This window comes from Alexandromys fortis, unplaced genomic scaffold, assembly GCF_014885135.2.
Source record: "Alexandromys fortis isolate MF-2015 unplaced genomic scaffold, M_Fortis_MF-2015_v1.1 scaffold_50, whole genome shotgun sequence".
Taxonomy (NCBI): Eukaryota; Metazoa; Chordata; class Mammalia; order Rodentia; family Cricetidae; genus Alexandromys; species Alexandromys fortis.
Genome location: NW_026067932.1, coordinates 347,882 through 373,317, shown reverse-complemented (window position 1 = coordinate 373,317; position 25,436 = coordinate 347,882). Strand labels below are relative to the sequence as shown.

Genomic DNA, 25,436 nt, shown 5'->3' with positions numbered 1-25,436 from the left:
GCTAGGTCCAGGATGGGGCTGCCAGCAGCAGTAGGTGACTTCATGTGCCTACCTCAGGACTTCAGAGAGACACAAAGGCCATCAACACAGGCTCCTGCCAGGCTGTAACAAATCTGTGGAGCTGCTTGCTTGAAGACCCTGAAGCACTAGTTGCTCTCTCAGATTTGGTGCAGGGTCCCTGTACAGGCTGTCTGCAGGTGAGATCCTTGAGGTTTCAGCAGCTACCATGCTGTCAGAGGGTCAGGTCAGAAGATACTCTTCGAACCTCTAAGGTTCATCAAGCTGACATCTTGGACCATGGTTGTTAGCAGCTGGTCCTCCAGAACTTTATAATATTGATACACGTCTGCAGAGGACCTGGGTTTGGTTCTCAGCACCCACATTGGACTTCTCACAATTACCTGTAATTCCAGTTCTAAGGTATCTAGCATACCCATCTGACCTCCAACGGCACCTGGCAGGCAAGTGGTGACATACTGAGGAACAGGCATATACACATACCATAAATAAAAATAGTCGCTTTTTGAAAATAGGCTGGTAGAAAGATAAACACGAATGCCAGTTTTTCAATACATCACTTACATTTTGATTTCCAGGGGACGATGGGGATTGGGGCTTTGCGGAACTTAAGACAAGTGGCCAAGCCAGGACCCCATAAAGAAGAGCTGAATGACAGAAGAGGGCCCGGGTCTGGTTCCCACAGTTCTGTACTCATAAGACTTCCATTGTGAGAACTCGCAGGTGAGCAAGAATTAGAAGTGACTTTTAGTCATTTGTGAGTAGCTGAAGAAAGCAGGATTCTGGAGATTTGAGAGTCAGAGACCACCAGAGGGAGGGTTAAATTGCTCCAAGTGCCCAGGTGGGCCTAGTTCCTAAGTTTCAGAACGAGGTACCCTCAAGCATGAGTTAATGTGTCAGACACTCACCCCCCACCCCACTCCCCTTTGGGCTGACGTGGCTAGAGTCAAAGACAACCTGGAGGACGGAGAAGTCTATTGCACCAAAGCCTCTGCCTCCAGCCCTGCTGCATCATCACCTTACCAGCCCCATAATCTTCTACAGAGTCACCTTCTACAGAGGCAGGGAGGCCATGACCTCACCACAGAGTCAGCAGGGTAGAGATTCCGTGGCAAGTATCCCTAGAAGGAAGGAAAATCAGCAGACTCTCAGGATGTTTCTCAGACAGGTAGCGGCCAGCATCTGCTCACGCGCACCAAGCTCTTATGTAGAAATCAGCAACCGGCTAAGCTCACTGCGCCACCAGCCTCAGCTTCCCCTCTTGAGACTGGCCGCACGCCCGGCGCCCCAGGGCCAGGTGTGCCCCACTAGCTCTTCCCCAACCATCGCCCGGTTCCCACGCTCCACAGCTCCACCGACGACCGCGCCCTGGGTCGAGCTGCGTCCAGAGGCCGGCAGTGCCTGCGGCAGCCTTGTAAGGCAGTTGCGGCCTCCGGTCTCGGTGCGCCGCGCTCCGGTCGGGAGGAGCCTCAGCGCGCGCCTAGGCGGGGCAGCAGGAGGAGGGGCGCGTGGGCAGGGCTGGAGGGCGGGGCCCGGGCTGGCGGCTCGGAGAGCTCAGCGCCCCGGGCGCAAGTCTCGTCGCGGAGGCGCACCAGTGGACTCGTCTTAGAGGTAAGCTAGCGCTGGGCGCTGTCCGTGGTCCGAGGCACGGGCCCGGGGCCCTAGGCTCAGGGCGCCTCCGGTCTGTGAGGCTGGTCACCTGCCACTCTCTGCAGCGGCGCGATCAGCTCCCACTGCTGGAGCGGTGGTTCCTGGAGACCTCGAGCAGTGGTGTCAAGAATGGGTATGCGTTTACACTGAGCCAAGCGCATTGCGTCGCCACTTAATACGGTGGACTGAAAGCACCCCACTGTTCCCCACCAGACCCAGGTGCTAGGCCTCGCCGGGCCTCGGGTCGCTGCCCGTGGAACCTGGTGGGAAACGGTGTAAAGAGAAGCCACTGCCCTGATCCGCGCATCTGGGAGCAGGAGCTGCCTGGGCGTTCACGGGTCTCGAATCCTGAGCCCGCGTTACGTCCTGCAGGTGACAGAGCCCATTCGCTCCTCCACCCTTCTTGCGAACCTGTAATGTCGCAATCGCGATGGCGAGGGTTCTGTCAGGGTCGCATCTTGAACACCCATGTTTGAGTGCGGGAGAGGGAGGATCCGAGCCTTCCTCGGCGGTTTCGGTTATGTAAATGAGGCCTGGAACGAGGTGAGGAAGACGAGTGGCCCTTTGTGGCACAGCGTTGGACAGGCTCTGCTGTCCTGGTAATTGGTCCTGTGCGTGTCCTGGGTTTATGATGGCGTTTGGCCCAGCGCCCATTTGTCTATCTGGCCTCTCTTGGCCGCGTAGGTGGCCTGAATAGGCGGTGTGAGCTCTCCAGGACTGGAGCAATGGATGGGGGGTTGGAGGGGCAGCTTGATTGGCTTTTGGCTGGGTTCTCTGGCGGCGGGCTGCTGTTTGTGCTCGCGTGCCAGCCCCTCTCCCATCACGTGACCCCTGAGGACTGGCGAGGGGGAGGGGCACAATCTGAGCCTAGTGTCTCTAAAGGACTCCTCTATTCAGAAAAGCTCGTGATTGCAACAGGGACCCACCCTTAAGAAGGTGCCCTAATTCAAGTGACGCATTGAAAATCTTTGTCTTTACCGATGGCAAAGTGAGGGTAACGTGCGCAGCTTGATCCTTGGGTCCACCGTTTCCATTCCTTGAGTTTGTGGAATATAGCTATTTTAACTATCACCTAAGGTTTTGGAAGTTTTTATAAACATTAGAAATTTTCATTTAAGAAAATTGAAATCACCCATGAGGGGGTGGAGGCTTGTGAGAAATCTCCGGATTTTTCTGGAAATTTCTGGGCCCTGAAAACAATTCTACTGGGTTCCACAGAGAATGAAAACTGGCTTCTTCAGCAGTGCCTGCTGGCCTATTTATAGCCCGCAACTGAAGGAGGAGCCTGTAGGAGGTGTGATTTCAGTTCTGCCAGGGAAAGGGACCTTGCAGCCTTGTCCAGCCCTCCCCACTCACCCAGAAAGGCTGTGCCCACCCATGCAGGAGAATGGAGCTTCCCACTTCTTACTGCGTTGGACAGGCTCTGCTGTCCTGGTAATCGGTCCTGTGCGTGTCCTGGGTTTATGATGGCGTTTGGCGTTTAGGAAGGGTTGGAGCTGCTCAGCCACAGGCTGGGTTCAGACATGGTGGCCAGCCCCTACCACCCTGGTGGGGTCTCCTACTGCTGGTAGGATTGGCTTCCTCATATAGAAGAGTCAGTGTTTCAACCTTAGCATCCTCTATTTATGGCCAGGACTTCCCTTGTCCAAAACATCCCACTACCTACAACACCCCCCAATCAAAGCAACCTCACCCACGTCAGCCACCACCCATGGCCACATCCATGACCACGGGAATCTCCTTATGACATCCTTTATCAATGCCATCATTTACTTAGGGCATTCCCTATCTAGGGCAGCCCCACGGAGGACTTACAGTACCATCCCACAGCGCCTTCAGCTCTATGCCCTGTCTTCCCTCTGCAGCACTGGAGAAGCCTCCTCCTGATGTCCTATGCCAATCCCAGAAACAGCCCTGCTTGGGTCCCAGAGGATATGGTTTCTGTGACCCACAGATGGCTTACTGTTATCAGGGTAAAGTGCATGGACAGAATGCAACTTCCTGATGATGAACGAAACCATTTGGGTCCATTATCTCTCTTAACTCAACAGTGATTTAATTCACAGCTATGAGCTGTGGTGTCCTGTCTAGATGCCCAAATGTAAGGCTTTCTTTAGTCTTCAAGTTCATGAATCGTATCCCAAGCTCTTCTCCCACCTGCCAGGCTTAGTGAGCTCTGCCAGATGGCTGCCCCCTCAAAGTCCCTCCCACAGGGACCCTGCTTCAGTGCTGTAATTTCAGTTTCCTCCTGGCAGTCATTCCCATTGCCCTTTGCCCCGTGGTAGAAGGTGTGGGAGTGGAAGGGTCTTATTAGTTTCACCTCATGAACATATATCTCTACGCGCTATCTTAGCTCCTGCCTGTGTTTTTTGACCTTTACACGTATGAAATCATATAGCTACGTTTCTCTTGAGCTGTCTTCTTTTAACTAGTGTTCACCTAAGCAGATTCACCCACGGCTCTAGTTTCCTCCTCTCTGAGCCTCTTCTGTCAGCTGTCTTTGGTTGCTTCCCTGTTGGGAGATCAAGGATATAGATGCCTTGGACTCTTCTACAAACTGAAAGGCTCCGGAAGAACTGAAGTTGTTGGGCTTCAGATTATGAGCCCCTTCAGATATAGTGAGCTGGGGGTGCTGCTTTATAGGGTGTCCCATCAGCTACCCTTCACATGTGGTGCTCTGTGTTTCACATCCCACCACCAACTGCCTAGGTCAGTCTTAAATGTTCCCACCTTGCAAGGTGTGCCCTGTTTCTGGTTTGGGGTCGTGTTCTGCACTTTCCTCATTATACTAATGAAGCTTGGCATTTCTTGTGTTCTCTGGCTTTCCCCTGGACTGTCTTGTTCTGTTGAGCAATCTCCTTTTATTCTAATTGACTATAGAGGCTTTTTTATATATTGGACAACTCAGTGTTTGTTGTATAGAAGAAGAATCTTTCCTTATTTGAGCTTCGCCCTTTTAGTCTCTTAATACTCGTTGATAAGCAGAAGTTAACTCCAGTCTGGTGCTATTTAGAATCTTTTTTTTTTTCCTTTTGGGAGTGTGTTCTGTATGTTCTGTGTCAAGTCTTCCCTACCCAAGAGTATCTGGCTCTGGACAGTAGTAGATAGACGCAGGAGCTTAGCTTCCTCAAGCTCCCTGTGGATGTGACATGTGCTTATTTTACATCTTTGTTTACCTGTCTGTGTACCCCCTCTTGTAGCCCCGTCTGACCCTCTGCCTCCGTCCTGTGGCTTTGCACTCATGGGGCCTCTGCATGTCTTAGAGTCCTGCTTCCCCTTTTGGTCAGAGCTTAGAAGCTCTGTGATGACAGTGACACTGGGTGATATAACATGACATAAACCCATTCTTCTGCAGTTCTGCATGCCGGAAGTTCAATACTCCAGGTAAACTGTGTTCCTGCCCTGGTTCTGGCAGGTCCTTCTTGCCCTCAACTTCAGGTTACTCAGCCATTTCTGGCCTTATGCCTTGACACTCTGACAGTCTGGAGATCTTCCTCTCTCTCTCTCTCTCTCTCCTCTCTCTCTCTCTCTCTCTCTCTCTCTCTCTCTCTCTCTCTCTCTCTCTCTCCCTATCTCTCTCCTACTTATGCTACTCTAACAAAATACCAAGGATGGAGAATTTATACAGATTTATACAAATGTATTTCCCATAGTTCTGGGGGCTGAAGTCCAGAATCAAGGCGCTGCAGGGTCACGGTTTGATAAGGGTGGCTTCTTCTAAGATAGTACCTTCTTGGAGCATACTCCAGAGGAGAGGTCAAGCCCTATGTCATCACATGGTTGAAAAGCCTCAGCCAATTCCTTACAGCCCTCTTGAGAGGTCTTACTCCACTCATGAGAGACCAGGAACCTGATTTAATCCATTCTCCAAAGCTCTCGTACTTTTGGAGGGATGCATGCAGACACGGCACTGTCTGGTTTCTGACTTACAGGGGGAATTGGTGTACAATTTACCTCCCAAGTGTGAATAATCTAAGTTGACTTCCTGTCAAAATCCTATTTTCAAACCCGGTCCCATACAGAAGTCCTGGTGTTAAGGTGAAGATACACGTTTTGAGGGACTACTGGTTATCCCCTGTTAGGTAGCTGCACCCACTGGCCAGTCTACACAGCCTCCCTCACTATCCGAGGACAATGCTCAGATGTGTGGTGTACAACTTGATAGTGCTTATGTACATTGGTGTTTATGAAGCTGTGTTGATGCTGAGTTAGGAACCAGTCGTTTACAGGTTCGTTAGCATCCTCAGGACCCGCACATGGAGCATCTAAAGGGAGCATGTTGGCAGACCCTGGCGTGTCACTGTGAGAGATGGGCGTGATCGTGTAGCTCAATCCCAGAACTTGGATCTTGATTTTTTTATCCATATGGATTCATGTAGAATGCTGTATTGGAAATATTTTGGAGGCTGGTTTAGAAATAGTGTTTGATCAGACGATGCATGATGGGATTTGATTTCAGTACTCTCTGCTGGCCTTAGACAGCTGTCTAGAGCCCGGAGCTCATATTAAATGTTAGATAAGTAGGAGCAACCACCCTCTCCACTCACATCTCTATAGCCATCAAGGGCCCTGGCTGGACAGTGGGGACAACCTGAAGGAGTCACTGACACTCCAGAATGTCTCGTGGTTCTTCTACACGCTCAGTCTTAGGCTTCTGTTTAGTGACGGGGCTTGTTGCATTCATCATTTTAGAAGGTATTTCTGTGACCCCCCCCAACCTTTACTGGTGGCTGTCCTCATCATTCTCTTATTCTAGAACTGTAAACCAGAAGTTCAAATGGTCACTCCTGAAAGTGGGCTGTATCCTTGTATTCCCTACCAAGGGGCAGTCAGGACTACATTGTAAGGAAGGCCTGTGAATTGCGGGAAGGTCGGGATGCTGGGCAGCTGGGCAGAGCAGCCAGTGGCTTTGGGGAGTTCTGGGTTTATTTCTGTTGCATTCGATGATGAATACAAAGAAGGACATGGGTGGGTAGAGGGGTCTAGGACTTTCCTCAGTTCCCTACCTTCCTTGAGTTCCTAGTCTCCTTGCCCAGGATTCCCCTAGCTTAAGTATGGGGTTTTCTGGGACGTGTAGTCCTGCTCTACCTGTAGTCCAGCTCAGGCCTGGTATATAGGAAATGAGTGGACATGGATACTGGGCTCCCCTTTCCCTATAACACTCAGGAGAATTGTGTTCTGTTTGACCTAGAAACAGTGAGAATTTGGTTCTCAAGTCACCCTGTAGGCAGCAGCCTGGCCTTGGGACCCCAGTCCTAGTGACTGTTCTGAGACCATGTACCATCCTGGTCAGCCCTAGTCATACCCTGGGCTGTAGGCTTCTGGATGAACTGTGTAGATAAGGCACGGGTGACAAGGGGCCTGGCTGGATCTCCTGATAGACTGGGCTTCTGGTATTGCCTCTGTGTGCCTGTAGGAGATTCACATTCAGAAAATGCCCACTTTGTGGGAGCTCACTTTGCACGGGATGGCAGTCTCCACTGATATAAGAGGCCACTCACATGGAGAATCCCAACGAGGAGCAGGGTGTATGGCTGTATTATTAATGAAACAAACAATTATCAAAGGATGTGTTGTGTATAAGTACACTCTGAAGTACAGAGCTTGTACAGGGAAGGCTGCCTGTGCCCCATCCTCAGACACATAGGGCTGGTTGGATGTGTCCAGATCCCACACAGTCAGCCTCACCCTGTTCTAACATGGGGTCCCACAGGACTCCGGCCTTGGTGGGATGTAGTGAGGGGGAGGAAGTGAGTTCCAAGTGGACTGTCCATTTCTTCTCATCTTAGACAGACTTCTCTTGTCTTTCTAATTGGCTGTCCCTGGCCTCACTTTTGCTGATGAGGCCTGTGGGACTGAGAATGGCTCATCTGGTGGTCAGGGATTGAGTGGCGTGGGTCTGATTCATGGACACTTATCACATTCACGGATACCGTCTCTGCTCATGGGCACCTTGTCCTGGTTGTAGGAATCTAGTTGTAGTAATAGATTCTTTTTCCTGCTTATAGTCAATTTTCTGATCCCCTGATTCCATTTCTCCTGTAATGGGGCTGTGCCCTGAGGTATGTAGCAGTTGATTCTTGGCGACAAAGTCTCTCCTTTGTCACCTTTAGGTTTTTCTTTCTTTTTTGATGGTGGAGGTCATGTGTACAAGTTTTTCATTCTGAAAAATGAGGTCCAGTTGATTTCCTGTGGGCTTCCTTGGCAAGGAAGACTTGGGGTATATGGGATGCAAGAAACCCTGCCTGAGTTAAAGGGTCCTCAGGGTTTGCAGAAAATCCTGTCTCTGGCATCTGTCCATGTGCCCTCCCACTGAAGAACTGTAATTCTACCTCTAGCTGGCCTCCCCTGCCCTCCTCAGGCCTGGTCTTAAGATGCAAATCTGGTAACATAGTCTGTCCCTGCACTCAGTGCTGGGGTGGATAAGTTACCATCTCCTGTCCTCCTGACCCCTCAGGTAACATAAGCCATCATTGCTGGGTCACCAGCTGGTGCCCCTGTTCTCCTCCACCACACCTACTCTCTTGGCTCCCCAGGAAATCACTGGTGAAGGAGACTGGTCCAGGAAGGGGCGCATGCTGGTAGGATGAGTTTGGGGTATATCCCTCCTGGCTGAGAGACGATGAATCATAGGCTATCAGGAAAGGGTTAGGATGAAGTTTGGGGTATATCCCTCCTGGCTGAGAGACGATGAATCGTAGGCTATCAGGAAAGGGTTATAAGGTATAGCCTCTGGATACATACTCGAGGTATAGGACTCATACCTTGGAAGTGCAGAGTATTCCTGAGAGTTGGTGCCTTTCTGGAACCTCTTCTAAATGGCCTAACTTCCCCGGTGGAAATCGTAGGGACATGCTGGGACACACTAAGGTCTCTTTAAATTTTAAGTTTTTCCTCAGATGCTGTGGGGCAGGAAAACCAGAAGGCCAGTCTTTGAATGGAGGTGGGGAAACACTGCAGCCGGCCATCCTACAACACTACGGGAGAATTAATCCTGTAGGTCTCCATATTCCAGGATGCCTTGGGTGAGGCCTCAATTCTCTTCAGATTCAGTTTTTTCTCACTGCTCCCATCCAGAGCTAATGGAGCAGGTCACACTAGAAAGACAGCCCGTGGATAAGAGCCCTGTGTCCTTACAGTCCACTCTGATAGCGCAGCGGCCCTAACAATAGTCTATTTGTCTTTGGATAGCCACAGTTAGGACCTAAACCACTGTTACTTTTACTTTTAAAAACCTTTTTTGTGCTATGCTATGCAGGTAATACATGTTCATGGTAAAATAAAGCAAAGCAAAGATGAAAGCAGAGTTTGGAGGCCTAATTGCAGCCCCCAAGGTGCATTCTGAGCACCACCCAGAGAAGGGTCTCAACTCCTGTTTCAGCCTATCCTTTGTGCAAATGTATTGCTGGTGCCTTGTGGTTGCTACGTAGTGGTGGTAACTCATGCTGGGCTGATACTGCTGAAAAATCTTGGCACCGGGGCTTTAAAATAGTGTGGCCATGCTGTCAGCTACTTGGTGAAGCCATAGATGTCAGCTGCTCTGCCACATGGTCCAAAAACACTCCAGGCTGACTTATCCCAGGGCTGAGTTTAGGCAAGTTTTGCTTTCCAGACGAGAAGCTACTTGGATGTTGTTACTTCAGTCTCCTATTGATTTGTGCGGGTATCTTTCTGCCCGAGCTGCTGCCCTGACTCCTGAGTGATGATCACTAATCTTCCTAGAGTATCACAACAACTAAAAAGCTCTCTGAGCTCCCTCCGAAATCCCTAGGGATGAGTCCTACCCAGAAGCCTTTATCCTACAGCAGATGAACAGTGATGGGGCTGCAAAGTGAGGGCCATCCCTGCCCTGGGTCCTGTTCACTATCTTGTGGGGCCAGTGTGCTGTAGGAACCTAGACAGAACACAGTTGGCACCAGGCTGATGAGGACTGGCCGCATCAGTGTGAGACACATGCCCTCGCTGTCCTAATGTGCCTTCACCCTGCTGCTGGTTTGCCCGCAGTTCCTTTGCTTGGTTTGAATCTGCTGCTTGTCTTAGTGTCCTGCAGTCCTCAGAAGGGCAGAGCCCCTCTCGTGTTTCAGTATCCTGTGAAGCCTGGGACAGAAGCTCAGATAACCTATCAGGTGCATGGAGTTGATTCACGATGAGTCATGTCTAGTGGGGATGAAGGAACTCCTGAGCTTCAACTCGGCTACAGCTTCTGATTTAATCCTGCTGTCCTCACCTGCCCTGTTCTGCACCCCCCACCACCACCATGAAGCTCCATTTTGGGGTGAATTGAAGTGCCTTAAGAAGAGGCTCTCATTAAAAAGGCTGAATTTTTCCGTTATACTTTTATTACCATTTTCAACGGGGGTGAGCAAGAAGGGGATCTGGCTTTGTGACTGACTGTCATCTGTGTTATTCTGGATGTTTATGCAACTCATACCATCGAGAGTTCAGCAGGGGCCACATTTCACATCCCTTAGTGGTGATATGCCTTGGCCACATTGGCATTGAAATCTCCAGTCTGGACAGGGCCTGCACATTTCAGCTTCGTCACTGCCCCTCTATGGAGTATGTGCCGGTATCAGGGGTTCTCGTTGCATTGAGCCGTTAAGCATTCAGTTCCCAGAGATGCTAACTGGGAGCTCAACACCCCTGCTCCCCAAGCTGGAAAAGGCATGTCATGTGCCTGCCCTTGCTGGAACAACAGCGGCCACGTTGGGATCACTGCATATCCTTGTGCTCCCGAGTCTTGCTGGGGGGTGGCATCACCTTCTCAGTCTTCTTAGTTCTCAGGGATGTCTGCCTGTCTTGGGAGTCAACAGCCCACAACACCCAAAGACTATGACTATACTTCAGGCTTCTTTATGGGTTCCCTCCTCTGAGCCCAAGGGTCAACCACATGTTCTAGGATCCCAGAGCAGGTCCTTACTGTGTGTCTCCAGGGTCATTTGACACCCCAAAGCATGGCTCAGTTCTGCTCAGAAGACTCAGATCTGAGGGACAGTGAACATGGCATGAGCACTATCCCGGATCCTAAGGGTGGCATCATTTTATAGACCCTAAGCCGGACCCATTTTTGCTGAGTCAGACCCTGTCTCCTTTGCCTAGAGTGTGCATGTGTCAGGGTGGCAGGGTCAGTGCCAGGTCCTACAGCTGGGCCAACACTGCTGGGCATCCAGCTCAGAGGGGTCCCAACCTCCAGAGAGGGTGCTTTTCAGCTCTTGCCATATCTTGTTGCCTGGTACCACATACTGCAGCTAGGACCAGGAACACAGATGGGCTGTGAGAAGCAGAATGACCCTTTTCTTCTTCTTCCCTAGCAACATGGCTGACAGCAAGGCCAAGCCTGCCAAAGCTGCCAACAAGACACCACCCAAGTCCCCAGGAGACCCAGCCAGGGACAAGGCTGCCAAGAGGTTGTCACTGGAGTCAGAGGGTGCCAATGAGGGGGCAGCTGCAGCCCCTGAGCTCAGTGCCCTGGAGGAGGCCTTCCGGCGGTTTGCGGTACACGGGGACACCAGAGCGACGGGGAAGGAGATGCATGGCAAGAACTGGTCCAAACTGTGCAAGGACTGCCACGTGATCGATGGGAAGAATGTGACTGTCACGGATGTGGACATTGTCTTCAGCAAGATCAAGTAAGTGTCGTGCGGGCTTAGGTGGCACAGCTCCTATCGGTAGCGGTGAGAGTCTGTGAAGGATCTTGCTTGCAGATTCTGGAGGCTTGAAGCTAAGAAGTGGGTACAGAGCCTGTAGTGTTTGGAACAGTCTGAGGAGTACACTGGCCCTAAGTGCCTTGGAACTCCCTGGCCATGTCCTGAGCTATGGTCCTAGCCTCAGTCTGTTGGCCTTGGATGTAGACAGAGTGGGGGCTTCTAGCCTTGAGAAAACTTAATTAACTCTAACCAATACCCAGGTTAGTGAGCTGTTGCTCAGGATCTGCCCAGGTGAACAGAGACCCAGCCACTGTTGGCTGAGTCTATGAAGTTAGTTAGTGTGGGGGCCAGGCCTGTTTAGCCTAGTTTCCAGGATATGGTCATGGCTCGTGACACGCTCTTTCAGCTCTTTGTCCATCTCTGTTAATTTTGCTCTTAAGAAATGCTGACACATGCAGACAAAGTGATAATGATCAGAGAGCGGCCATTCATCCCCTGTGTTGTCAAACATCAGTGTGCTGCCAGGTCCTGTGGTTGATCTCTGTGGGTGGTACCAGCCGGGCATTACTTCCTCCCCTGGCTTTGGATGGGTGATGTGGTCTTAATCACTGTGGTTTCTGGTCATTGTTGGTGTTCTCTAGGTATAGAAAGTCTTCCCTGCGTCCTGGGTTGTACTTCGTGTACTCAGCCTGGGGGAGAAAGGAAGAGGTGCCCTGGCAGATGAACTCTTCCTGAGAACTCCAGCAAGTATCTCATGCCAGGAATTTAGGAATTCTTGGCAAAGTGGAGGGATTTAGCATGTGTCCCAATGGGAAGAGATGAAGTAAGCCAGATTACCAGATACAGGGTACCATAACCAGGGGTTTGGGGATATTGACATCTTCCTGTTCCAGATGAAGCCTTCCTCCAGATGCTGGTTGAGAGAGATGAAGGAAGGCCGAGCCAGGAATTTCAAAGTCCTGGCAGCACCTAGGAAGAGACTCTGTGGAGATTACTGAGCCAGAGCCTGGCTGTCTCCACCCATACCAATGCTGATATCAACTAGGAGTTTGAGATTCTGCACAGCAAGAAAATCTCAATCCCATGCTCCCTAGAGAACTTCCTATTGTACAAAGTACACAAGAGAGTGTGTGTGTGGAGAATCTTAGGTGTGAATGGTTGTAGAACCATTCAAAGGCTGAGAAAGCCTGAGAAATGTATTCCCAGGGGCTCTGCATCCTGACCCTCTCTTCCAGACCCCCACTGACCCTAGGGGGCTCTGAAGAGAAGTCAGAGCTGGTCCATTCTCGCTCTGTCTCCCTGTGGCTTCCAAACCCAATGAAAAGCTGAAGAAAAGACTTTCCATGGAGCTTTGACCTCTGAAAGCAGATGCTGTGTGTACCCTAGTTACCCCTAGACCCCTTTCCCATCCATCTCAGGTCCTGTTCCTGTGATGTCTTAGACCTACTTTGGCCTGAAGTTCAATTATTGTGGGTTAGGCTTTGAGGAAAAAATTACGGCTAGTGGCTCAGATGTGATCACTTTACCCTGATGCTCACTGCAAAAGCACTCTTTTTTTCTGGCTGGGTTCCATTGCGATAATACTGGCACCAGTTCCTCTATCTGGGAGGCACTTGGCCAGGGGTCCTATGTACTTCCAGACTGTGGTCCTTGGGTTTCTTAACACTTCTTTCTCCTCAGCTTCATCTGTGTGCAATGCTGTGTGACCCTTACAGAAGAGGGTCTACTGAACATATTGTATTCATTCCATTGCTTTTATGGGAAGGGCCCAAGACAAAGCGTCAGGAGATGGCTCTTTTCCCTGAGTCCCTAAATAGAACAACATAGTCATTGGAGATGGGAGCCATGAGTTTACAGAGTGCAGACAAGCACATGCATGCAGCAAGATATCTGTCAGCTTGAAGGATCTCCATACTGCTGCTGCATAGATGACCCAGAGATCTTGATGTCTATAGTCCCTGAGGCCCTCTCAACTTCACTAAAGTGACTTCCCCTGAGTTTGGGTACTGACACTCACCATGGGCCTTGTCTGTGGGGGACTTTCCCAGGCTTGGTAGAGCTCACTGTGCTGGTCACATGACCTGTCCTGCCTGTCCCCTGGGGATGTGCAGCCTCCTCAGAGAAACTGGCCTTATGGGTTCAACTGGACAGTTCCAGGCAGGAACAGGCAGGTGGGTCCTAGTAAACAGAGGTGCTTTGGTAGGCTGGCCAGCCGTGAGTGAGGGGCACTGACCCAGGCTGCAAAAATGATTAGCCCTAGAGCCTCCGATACAGCCAGTTCTCTCATCCTGGTGCTAAGAGCTCATGCTAGGCCAGTAGACGGGTCCCGCAACACTGAGACCTAGAAAACCTAGGTTAGCTGTGTCTAGCATGTGCATACAGTTAAAGCTGATTGTTTTATGGACCTCACCACCTTGTCTAAGCTGGCAAATGAACTTGGACAGCTCCTCACCTAATCTCTCCTTGTGTTCCTTCTCCACCAGCAGGTGGCCCAACCCTGAGCCTTCCAGAACCCCTGGAAGCTGTTCCTATACTGGGAGCATGCAGGGTGTGCCAGTAAGGCCAGTGAACTATTCCTGCTCTTCTCCTTAGACAGGCCCTTTATGGCACCATGTCCTTAGTAAACCCAGGGTACAGAATAATCAAGAACTAACCCAAGAACAGGGAGACCCAGAGACTTGTGTCTGTGAGGGCGCTTCTAGGTGTTGTTGGAAGACAGGAAGAAGTAACCTGCCCAGAGGTTAGTCAGCTTCTCCAGTTTCTTCTGAAGGAGGCTACCTTCCAGCTGTTGTGTGTCTTTATATGTTTCCCCACCCCATGTAGAACTTGGGTTTCTACAGCCTCCCAGTGGGTGGTAATATGTGGTCATGAGTCTTTTGAATGATGTGGGTCAGAGGACTGAGAACTCCAGCTCCACATGCCCTTCCTGCTATGTGGGTGGGGAGGGCACTAGACTCATAGGAGTGAGCCATGTGAAGGGAATGCTTGTTCCCAGACTGTAGACCTTCAGATGCTCAGACTCTAGGACAGAGCCATTCTGTAGACTCTGGGATGCCTGGAAACCTTGGCGGGTTCCTGCCTTACAAGTCAAGGTCCTGGAGAGCAAGTCCATGCAGAAGCCCCGAGAAATCCCAAGACTATGCTAGTCTAGGCAGACAAGCTATACATGATGTATATTCTAACACTAGGTGTGCTTGCTAACACTATGGGCACACACTGGGGCAGGTCTAGCTGGGTTGCTGGGGAAACCCAGGTAAGGATCCTGTGCTAGAGGCCCAGAAACTCTGATGTTCTTTTTGCCTTCACACCTGGATCCTTGAGACCCTAGAGGCTGCCATTCCTTCACCTATTCCATCTTTGAATTCTCCTTCCCTCTCAGAACCTGGACTCTGTTGAGGTTCTCTATGACCTATGTCCCACTTGGGGTATCTCTATTCTTGAGGAACAGAAGATTCAGACTCATGTTGTCCTCAAGTGTAGGGGTACAGTATCCCGAATACCAGGGTGGTGGGAGAATACTGAGAGGGATCCACAAGAAGGACTGGGGAACTCTGGGATTGAGATTTCCAAGAAAATTGTGGCTGTGGTGGCACTGTTGGTATTATGAAAGTTGGGTGTTTGTGGTTTCTTGAGGGACAGCAATGGCAGCTGCAGAGGCCTTTGCCTCCTATGGGAGTTTGGGGCCTGGGAGGAAATTGCTTAGGTACCTCCAGGAAGTTGCTGACTCTGACAGGACTTGAGAGAAAAAAAGTTCAACTATTTCTGTTTTGGGGCAGGTTGCCATGGCTCTGCAGGCGTGGCGCCAGCTGGGGTATCTGCAGTCTTTGTTTAGGTCCTTGTCACCATGGCAGCGCTTGTTTGTTTTGATGTTACTATGTGTTAAATTTTAAACAAATTTCTTGAAGCTCTATACCAACTTTTATTGTGGACTACTGTTAAACCTAGACTCTCCATCCTGCAAAAGGCTCAGCACGGCCAGACTCCATACGGTTAATGGAGACCTGACACCAAAGCAAAGCCAGTGGGTGAAGCTTGGGGGACGCCTGGGGGCCCTAGGGATCATATCTCTGTGTGGCTGTCTACAATGGGTCTGTGTTCCAGAGTGTCTGGTGTGTACCTGTATATGCTGGTGGAAGAAAACATGCAGGAACCTTAGGGTTGGGCTGGGCTTACCTACTGCCTCCTTACTTTGACCAACGTACTACCAGATGAGGAAGCCCAGAAATCTTTGGCATTCCAGGGCCTGGATTTGGGTGCTGGGCACCCTCCAGAGTAAATGCGCGGATTCCTGCCAATACTACGCAGAGTCAGAAAGTAATTTGGCTGGGGTGTCAGGGCTGGGTGTCCATTATGTCTAGATATAGGTCAGAAGGCAGCAAAGCCAGTCCCTACATGTAGAAAGCAGGGTCTGGATTTGTCTAGCTTGAGGATTTGTCAGCCGCTGCTAAGTATATGAACGACTTGGTCTTCCTTACATGCCACAGCTAGTCAGCGAGGCCTGCTGGGATTCTTGTGACATCTGTTTGCTGCTGAAGAGGTTCAGCATAGCACCCACCTAGGCTAGTGTATCCCATTACTCCTAGGAACAAGCCCTAGGACCCTGAAGAGAGTCCTAACAAGAGTTTCGGAAACCCACGGGAAGGACAGGGCTCTGTCTGTACCCACTCAAAAATCACAGAAATCCAGGTGTCAAGGACCCTAAACAAGTGAGAACCCCTGGAGGCAGCCTCTGTTTCTGACTGTGGGACCCACCCAGTTCCATTCACCTGTGGCACACATGTTCCTGGAGCTCCTCCTTCAGGCTCTACTTCCTGGGTCTTGGGTAAGATTAACAGTCACATGATCTAGGGGAAAGTGGCCTGACCCTGCAGGCCTTGAATGGAGCAAGATCCTGTACACATCCTAGTCTTCAGGTGTCCCAGTGTCTGGAGACTATTCTTACTTCTGCATGGCCCTCTAGTGGCTACACATGGCAGTGCAGAGTGACCCCCTAGATGCTTGTGGGGAACTCAGGGTTCTGACCTCTGGTTGGGGGATAGACAGGACATGTAGAGGGGTTTTTTTTTTGCTTGAAAGTCATTGAGTTAGTGGTCCCTGTGGCTTTGTGGTCAAGGCTTCATCTGCTCTGGTGAGTCTGAAGTAACCAGGCAAGATCAGATGCATCTGTTGTGATGAGAGGCAGCTTCCTGCACCTGAGCTCCTCCACCTTGCCTTGTAAGTCGGCTGGCCAGTGCATGAAGGACATGTAAGAGAATGAATACCCAAAAGCTGTCTGAACAACTGCAGGAACACCTATCCTCATGACTTATCCCTACACAAACTAGGTCAGAGCCATGAGGGGTAGGGGTGGGCAGATGTGGTGCTCATTTGGGGTCACCTGGAGAATGTTTATCCCATAACCTCCAGCCCCTTGGAAAACACAAAGAGACAAGTGAGAGGGGGCTTTAAAGATGATTTGTTTTGTTCCCAAGAGAAGGAAGTGGCAATGCTGCAGGTCACAGATGCCCCCTCTGGGCAAGTGTAGACATGGAATATGCCCAGAGCATTGCCACAGAGATGTTGCTGCTTGGCCTCTGATTTCCTGAACCAGGCAGAGTCCCTGTGGCTGACTGGCATCTAGGCCCCTCTAGGCAGAGAGCACATCGCCTGCTCCCATGGGATTTCTTGAGTCCAGTGACCTGCTGAGGGTACAGAGAACTGACAGGCCCAAACTTTCAACATCAGCATTGTCTTTGGCATAGAGCCCAGGACTGTGTCTTGAGGTAGATGGGTCGTCAGTAGGCAAGGGAGAGACCTGATAAAGGTGCCTAAGGAGAATGACCAGATTTCTGCCCCTCCCTTGAACACTAGATCTAAAGAGTCAGAGACACTGGTAGCAACAGGCAACTCAAGGCTCATGGCAGCCGGGGCTGCTCTGTGGTGCAGCAAGCTCAGGTCAGTTCCTGTGTTGTTCCTACAGAAAGCCCCCAGAAGGGGTTCCTATGAGGAAACATCCTTGCAAGGCAGGATCCTGGCCCCTGGCCTAGATGGTCCTCATCACCCAGGGGTCCCTTCCAGATACTTCAACTGCACTCAGACCACATGTATAGAGAGGGTCTATCTTTCCACTCCTCAGAAGCACCTTTTCTGCCTGCATGGTATCTATCTATAAACTGCAGGAGCTAAGAACTCAGGCATCCCTGTCTTGTCCTGTGTGCCCCACTGTTTCGCCAATTACAATTACAAGTTTTGTTACTTGAGTGTAACTGGAGTTATAAGAGTTATTACTCAAGCCTCCTTCACAAGGGGCTCTGTGAAAGTCCCAAGCTGAGGTGGGGAGTGGTTGTGTTTATATTTGCCACAGAGGAATAGACCTTCCTCAGAGGGCTCTGCTGTCTGATGCTGGGTCTTGACCCCCTATTCAGGTTCCAGGATTCCCAAGGGACTGAGAAAGTTCCCTTCATATATGGGGGCAATGTTTGAGCAGACACCCTCTTGTAGGCCAGCTTCAGACAGGCTGGGAGTCAAAGTAGGAAAGGCCAAACCCTAGGAAGAGCCCTCAGTCCTGGGAGCTCTAGATATAGGCTCACTGTTTAAGAGAAACCTGCAGAGATTTTCACATCGTGAGGAATAAATGAACATTGTCTTCCCAGAGCTAGTTGGGGATTCTGCTTCAAGAAGTGCCTGGGTCTCCTGGGAAGAGTTCTCTGTGAACTGGGCACCAAGACAGGACCCACTCTCCCCAACAACACAGTTAGACTTGTGGGGACACAGGCCAGAAAGGCATTCTTGGTACCAGTGGAACAAGCGTCCAGCTCTATCTGAATGTGGCCTGTGATGGAAGAGTCCCTCCAGTTGCCCCATCCCCCAGTGACTCATGCTGGTAGTGCCTGGTGCTGAGGCTGCCCAGAAAGGGCTGTGTGCCCCAGCAGCAGGTTGCCAGGCTGGCCTTTAGGCCTGGCATCCTCATGTCAGCCCAGGAAGGGTTGGGAATAGGAGACAAGAGTGCCTTTGACTTCTCAGGACAAACAGAGCAGCCCTGAGGGGCCTTAGATCAACACACACCCCTAAAGTCCTAGTAGAGAGGAAAAAGCTGTCAGCTCCAGGCACCATTGGACTGTGAGGCCAACTGGTCAAGTGCCCTGAATCACCGAGTATTGCAAAGGTAGCTGGTTAGTGTTGGGACTGAGAGCATTGAAGGACTGGAGCCCACCCTCGAAGGCACAGGCATCTACTGAGGCCCCATTGTGTTGTATCTTGGATCCAAGTGCAATGCCTCAGTGGCTTCCCCAGTCTCCTGAGTACGGGTGGCCGACAGCATGGGATTCTGTGCATTTCTCTAAGGACGCTGGCTCAGCTCTCCTCGTCGTTTGGTTAGAATGCCCTGTGTGTTCAGGACCAGAGCAAAGTGTGAGACTCTTCTATGACCAGTAAAAATTCAGGCTGTGTGGCGAGCGTAGTATTTTCATGTCTGTCCTTAGCCCAGCCACTAGGGGTCCACTTTGTGTTGTCACTGGTGTGTCCTCCCAGTGCTGTCCACAGAATGCTTTATCAGGCCACTGCTAAAGGACATTTGGGTGGTTTTCCAGTTTGAATGACTGAAGAAAATCTGTATAATGTTCACAAATGGGTTTAACATGAGCTTAAATCTTTGTTTCTCTTGAAGCAGCTCCCCCTACCCCCCAAACACACAAAGACTGGCTCATGGTCATTCCTCCTTGGCACGCAGCATTCAGTTTCTCTCATTACTTCTGCTGTTCCCATGGTGACTTCCTGTGTGATGGTTGCCCATCAATGGGTTTTCTTTGGTGAGGTGTCTGGTTCAAATACTTGGCCTGCTTGAAATTTTCTTTTCTTACTGTTAAGCTCTTCGCATATTTCAGATACAAGCCCCCTTTAAAATCTGTATTTCCCTAGTTTTTTTTTTTTGTGTGTGTTTGCAGCTCTGGTATTTATCTTAATGTCATTTCAAAGAACATGGCTCTCAATCCTCTGAAGTCCAGTCAGCCCGTTTTCTACTATTGAACATGATGGCTTAGCATCATTTCTAAGAAAACCTTGCCCGCCCTAACGTCGCCCAGGTTATATACCAGATATACTTGAGGAAGTTGGCTCTGGGGTCATGCTCAAGTACACTCTGCATGTGGTGTGAGCTGTGGGTCCTAGTTGGTTTATTTTGCAGACATATTTTTTTTTAAATAGTCTTTTTCTCCTTGACCTTGTTCCAGTTAGGCGGTGTGGGCGTTTCTGGACTGGAGGTGCGCTGATCTGTACGTCTCAGACCTTAGTATCTCTCATACTGTCTCCATGCGGCTTTGTCAGGTGCCTTGGAATAGTGTAGTCTCAGGCCTCCTGCTTTTTGTTTTCTTAACCTCACTTGGCTGCTCTGGATCCTATACGATGGTCAGCCATAAAAGCCCCACTGGGGTTTTGCCAGCTCTTAGCTCTAGTTAGCGTCAGTGGCCTGCCTGGCCCTAGGAGGTAGCTTATCTCGGGCCGTTTGATTAAAACTCCACAGCATCATGCAGGACCTGCACATCTGTGCCTCGTTTACATTATGTCAAAACATTGAAACTTCACTAATTTGGATTAGTTGCAGGTGAATGCCAAGTTGAACATGCTTTAAAGTTACTACAAATAACTTTTTAAAATACTTCCTGAATAGTCTTTGCAGGGAGAAGTCTGTGAAATGACAGGCTATCTGAGATGCTCCCTGGTGGCCGGGTGTACAGGGTGGGTGAGGGCTCCAGGCGAGTCATCCTGCTGACCAGGCTGCTCACACTGCTCAGCACAGGTCTTACGGCCCCTCCTAAGCGTGCCCTACTATGATATCCTTGGCCTTAGGCCCCACGGGCCACTTCTGACCCAGGTTTAGGCCTGGGCTCCCTCCTGCTCCTTGACTGGTTAGGGTGTCTCTGGAAGAGATAAGGGGATCTCTTTTCCTGTTTTTCCCTCTGCTCTCCCACCCAGGAGAGACCACGGTGGAACAGACATAAAAGCCCTGAAACTTGGAATTTTAAAGAATATGCTTCCTTATTCTTTCCAGGCTGTTGGCAGTTGCTGGTGACTTTTGGTTGTGACCAGTAGGGATCAGGGGTGGTATACATGCGGGATTGGTCCCAGAGGACTGCTGCCTGAGGACTTACAAGGTCTGTTACCCACAGAGGGAAGTCCTGCAGGACCATCACCTTCGAGCAATTCCAGGAGGCGTTGGAGGAGCTGGCCAAGAAGCGGTTCAAGGATAAAAGCAGCGAGGAGGCTGTGCGTGAGGTGCACCGGCTCATTGAGGGACGAGCGCCAGTCATCTCTGGTGTCACGGTGAGGGAGCGAGGCACGGGTGGGGCCGAGCACTCATGATTGCATCTGCCTTTGGGGAAACCATGGCCCCATATACCTGTTAGCCCTATAAGTCTGGGGCTAACCTGGAGCCAGGAGAGGTGATCCCTTGTCTGGACACGTGGCCCAGTAGAGTCACACCCTTGCCGGCTCCTTCAACAGCCCATGCCACCTCCCACTGAAATGTGGCAATTTTTACCCAGCTCCCTCACTTGGTGTGTACTAACACCCTCTTCTGTTCTCTTTCAGAAAGCTGTGTCCTCGCCTACGGTGTCACGGCTCACAGACACAACCAAGTTCACAGGCTCCCACAAAGAGCGCTTTGACCAATCGGGAAAGGGCAAGGGCAAAGCTGGCCGCGTGGACCTGGTGGATGAGTCAGGTTATGTGCCTGGCTACAAGCATGCAGGCACCTATGACCAGAAGGTGCAGGGGGGCAAGTAGCCTTGCAGGCCGAAGTTCTGGACACTGCAGGTGCCAGGCACAGGACTGAAACCCATTGCACTTCATTACATTCCTATGTTCAACTGGGCAGGACTCAAAATGCACCTCCACTAGGCAATGGTGGGGGCAGTGCCCAGGCCTCCTCCTGCTGGGTGCTTTGACACTTCTCTCTCAGACCCCAGGTGTGGGCCGCGATTCATTGTCCTTTCCTAACATACCTGCTCTGTCCACAGCTGGGACTGCTATTTCCAAACTGTCTCCCAGGATCATACCACACTGGCCACTTGACCTGCAGGTAACAGGGGGTGTTTGAGGCGTTGGTAGGTATAAGGATGAGCAGAGCAGACATCAGAACTCACACTGACTTATCCAGACACTTCTAGGGCAGTAGGAGCTAAGCAACTAACCAAGTGCACAGAGTAATCCTAAACAGGCCTCTTTCCTGACCACGGGAAGTGTGTCACTGTGTATGTGGAACAGCTCACATTAGTACACATGTGCACACACACACACAGACACGCACACACACATACGTGCTCATCAACCAAGTCTGTGCTGAGAGTGGTCAAGAGACAAGGAAGCACCTGGTGACCAGGGGAGTGACTTGGAGCATGAAGCTGGAAGTTTTTTCAGTGCCGTTCTGAGAAAGGATAAGACTATGTGCTTGGTCTCAAGAGTGATCCAGAGAGATCCAGAACATGAAGCTGCCATGACTTTCTCCTTGTCCTGTCCCATTACCAGCTTGGGACACACAGGATGCTGAGACATTTGGTCAGGACCAGGTCTGCGCAGTTGTTCTACTGGGCTGAGATGGGAGCTTTTGCCAAGGCAAGTTATGCTGTGCCTTGTTCAAAAGTATGTATCTTCAGCTCTATGAAGCCACCTCTAGTTTCAGTTTTCCTAACCTTTCTCTTGAGTGTAAATGCAGGCAGGGCACTGGACACCAGAAGTAGCTCCCCCAAAAGACGTGCAGCATCTACCAGGGGTTCTTTTTCTGCCACAGGAGAGAACACATGACTCAGCTCATCCATGTGTGAGGGCACCACTTATGCAGGCCCAATGGCATGTGCTACCATCATTACAGTTCCGCAACAACTGTTCCTTTGCATTAACACAACCCCACCCTTGCATGAAACTTGCTGAACTACATGGTCTTGTTCTCAGAAGGAACCCGCAGTGGTCTCAGGACATGGCTACCAGCGCAGGTGGTTGTTGAGGATGGGACGTCTTACACGGCTTGGCACAGCACAAGTACACAGCAAAGATGCCTTCCTCATGGCCACAGCACACAGTGGGGCCTAGAGAGCAAGTCCTCACTGCAGCACGAGGGAAGAAACACAAGGCCCTCAACACAGCCACAACTGGAGGGTGGAGATGGTCCAGCAGTCAATGCCATCCCAAGATTCTGGGAGTCTGCAGTACTTGGCACTAAAAACCAAGTAGCGGCACCTCCATTCTGTAATCTGGCCTTGCTGGTCTGGTGAAATAAAGGGACACTGGCGCCTCTCACACCCTTCTCCAGAACCCCTAGTCCCCACGTGGCTGGTAGTCTCTTGATCTGAGGCTGTTCTTTCCTACTGCCTATGAACAGCCTAGTTCCCACCAGCATAGCTGAGTAAAATGGAACACATGCAAACACACCAGGAGGTGACTGCATATGGGTCAGGGTAGAGGGACAGGCTAGGGTAGATTTGAGGGTCCCTGTACCATGCAGTGGGTCAGATGTTTTCCTGACCCCATAGTGTATCCTGGACACAGTCTCCTATTCAAATGGCCAAGATGCCAGACTGACCACGGTTGCCTGCCTAGGAGCACCTAGGAAACAGTGCAAATGTCCAGCCTCATGGAGGACACATCGCCCAAGTGCTGGGCACGGCACTGAGCAGAACAGCGCAGAGTGGCCAGCCCGTAAAGGTTCTGGGCGGAAGGCCAGAACTACCCACCTCAGCTCCCACCCCTCACCCCAGTGAAATCCTCAGCAGAAGATAAAGACTTCAGAATGCATTTGGGTCTGGGTGGTTGTTCCACCAGTGTGAGATGGGAGCTGTTGCTCTAATACAACTTGGGCTCTGTAAATGAAAACTGGGTCACTGCCTTGCTGGCCCTCACTGTCCTCGCACAGATCCCAAGGACAGTCCTAGGCCCTCCCATGTAGAATTACGCCTGACAAGTGGTCTTCATTGTGTCCCTTCTTACCCCGTTCCCTCACAGCACCTTTCTTTAGTCAGTGTTAAGTTTAACTCTGAAAATACACCCTCCCTCTAGATGACGTCATCTAGCCAGGAAAGGGCAGTAACAATTAGATCACGAAGACTTAGTGTTTCCATATCGTCAGTTTAAAGTGTCTATGGAATCTGTGTGGCATCTGTGTACCCTCTCGACATAGAAACTGATCGGACTCCAACTCTTCTGCACAAAACAGATGTGCATTCTCCTCAGTTTCTGATTTGAACACACAGGTAGGGTGTTTGTCTCTGTTGCATGTTTTATGCGATACCAATTAGCTTTTACTAATCATGGATAAATAGAATTCAGTATCTATCAGTGAATTAAAAAAAAAAAAACCAACAACTGCATAGCATGTAAACTGAGATCCAGGGCCATGGGCTATTAGGTGACAGACACACAAGAGACAGGGACAGGTTCCTTCAGAGGAGGACCTAGGAGACAGCGACATACTCTGCTGTGAGCTGACACCCAGGAGACAAAGACAGGTTCTCTTAAGCTGTGACAGCAAGAAAATAAGGAGAGGTTCTGTCAGGAACAACACTCAGGGACATGGGTTGGAGTGACAGAGATGTTCTGTTGCAGGTGACACTCAGGAGAAAGATACAGGTTGCAGGAAGAACAATGCAAACGGTATCTAAGTGTCAGGGAAGGAAGGTAGGCAGGCAGGAGGGTGCTTGCGAGCACTGACTCTAGCAGAATACTTATTTATTTCTATTTAATACTATAAGATAAGCAACTAGTTAGTGGGAATGTTTTACCAAGATCAAAGTTCAAATTACATGTTTAAATATTGTCGAGAGATCTATATTTATATTGGAGTATTTTTACACCTTTCAGTATCCTATCTTACACAGGGGCATAGGGACATTACGACGGATGGAGATAGCTATGAAATGGGCTGCACTTTTCTGCAGTCTCTTCCAGAGAGGACGGTGCCTGCCCTGGGCTGCCCCGGTACCTGTTTTAATGAACAGTCTTACTGGCACGCAACTGTACCCATGCATCTACATACTGTTCTGTAGCTGCTTTGGCATTAGATCTGGCTGGGAGGATGGAGACAAATGCCACGGCACAGACACCTATGGTATCTGCGACCTGTTCCCTTTCAGGAAAAACTGTCTGTCTACCTGCCTGGCTCGCGCTCTCTCTCTCTCTGCAGACTTGTATACTACCTGGCTACAAAATGGGCACATGGGAAAGTCCTGCCAACACCTTTTAAGTATGGCAAGGGTGACATTTAGCTGTACTGTGAAGACATCAATAGACAGAATATCCTCCCAACACTGAGCCAAACTGCTCTTCTTCACCAATATACTACTGACCATTCTGAACTTCACAGTTCAGGGGTGTGGCCATCTTGGGACGCTTAAATTATCTCTTCCTTTAGACCTCTTAAACTAAACCAAGCCAAACAACAAAGGAAGCCTGTACAACTTAAACTTGAAAGGAATAATATGCTACTACTACTAGTTTGTACTAAGTTTTTTTTTCAAGAAAGGGAGTTAAGTTTATATATATATATGTGATATATATTTTTACACTATTTTATTAATGTTAAGGAATATGGAGTGTATCACTTTATCAGTGTGATGGGTAATGTTGATGTCATGGGTGTTCTGACTCAGAAAGACACTTATGCTGACATCTAAAACACACTTGCTCAGAATGTCTGTCAGGTCAGGATGGCCCTCCTGTCCCTGCTATAGAGTGCAAGGCAACTAGTCACCTGTTGGACATATCATCATGGCCTGGCTCATACTGCTTTAGTGAAACAGCTTGTGTCTATCAACATTTTGTTCATTGTGTTTGCTGTTATTAACCTTGTGTCAAGTTGGTAAAGTGAGAATAAAGGTGTTAAAACGTGGATTTCTAGTTTCCTCGGAGTGTATGCTGTGTATACTAGCTGCCACATCCTCTGGTCAGCAGGAGCTTCATACTTGGGTACTAACACAGAGGTGCCTAGAGTCTTTCCTGCGTCAAAGCTCAGCAAAGAGCTTCATATTACTCTCTCTCAAGGGGTTTTCTGCTTCCTAGCTGAGCCAGGACTGCAAGGGCACAGACCAGCCATCTGCCAGATTCAAGGCCAGGTCTGGCTTTGGTGCAGCCCTTATGTGAGGCCCGGACTTAAGGTGA

General features: G+C 50.1%; 1 protein-coding gene across 2 annotated transcripts; it reads left to right on the top strand.

Moving 5' to 3' along the window:
* Positions 1 to 1,504: 1,504 nt before the first annotated feature.
* Tppp (tubulin polymerization promoting protein) lies at positions 1,505 to 25,169 on the top strand. 2 transcript variants are annotated; one of them, XM_050145791.1, is made up of 5 exons: positions 1,526 to 1,629; positions 8,557 to 8,693; positions 10,980 to 11,297; positions 20,459 to 20,612; positions 20,880 to 25,169. In XM_050145791.1, exons 3-5 carry the CDS (start codon positions 10,984 to 10,986, stop codon positions 21,072 to 21,074), a joined length of 663 nt encoding a protein of 220 aa, XP_050001748.1. In that variant the 5' UTR covers positions 1,526 to 1,629; positions 8,557 to 8,693; positions 10,980 to 10,983; the 3' UTR covers positions 21,075 to 25,169. The 2 variants fall into 2 exon arrangements, with proteins under 2 accessions (XP_050001747.1, XP_050001748.1); XM_050145790.1 differs by lacking the exon at positions 8,557 to 8,693 and having other exon boundaries at positions 1,505 to 1,629.
* The last annotated feature ends 267 nt before the right edge of the window (positions 25,170 to 25,436 follow it).

Bases quoted from the DNA above. Each gene is read 5' to 3' on its own strand.
- Tppp (XM_050145790.1), top strand. From the start codon at position 10,984: ATGGCTGACAGCAAGGCCAAGCCTGCCAAAGCTGCCAACAAGACACCA. The intron at 11,298-20,458 runs GTAAGTGTCGTG...TGTTACCCACAG, and splicing joins ATTGTCTTCAGCAAGATCAA to AGGGAAGTCCTGCAGGACCA. The intron at 20,613-20,879 runs GTGAGGGAGCGA...GTTCTCTTTCAG, and splicing joins CAGTCATCTCTGGTGTCACG to AAAGCTGTGTCCTCGCCTAC.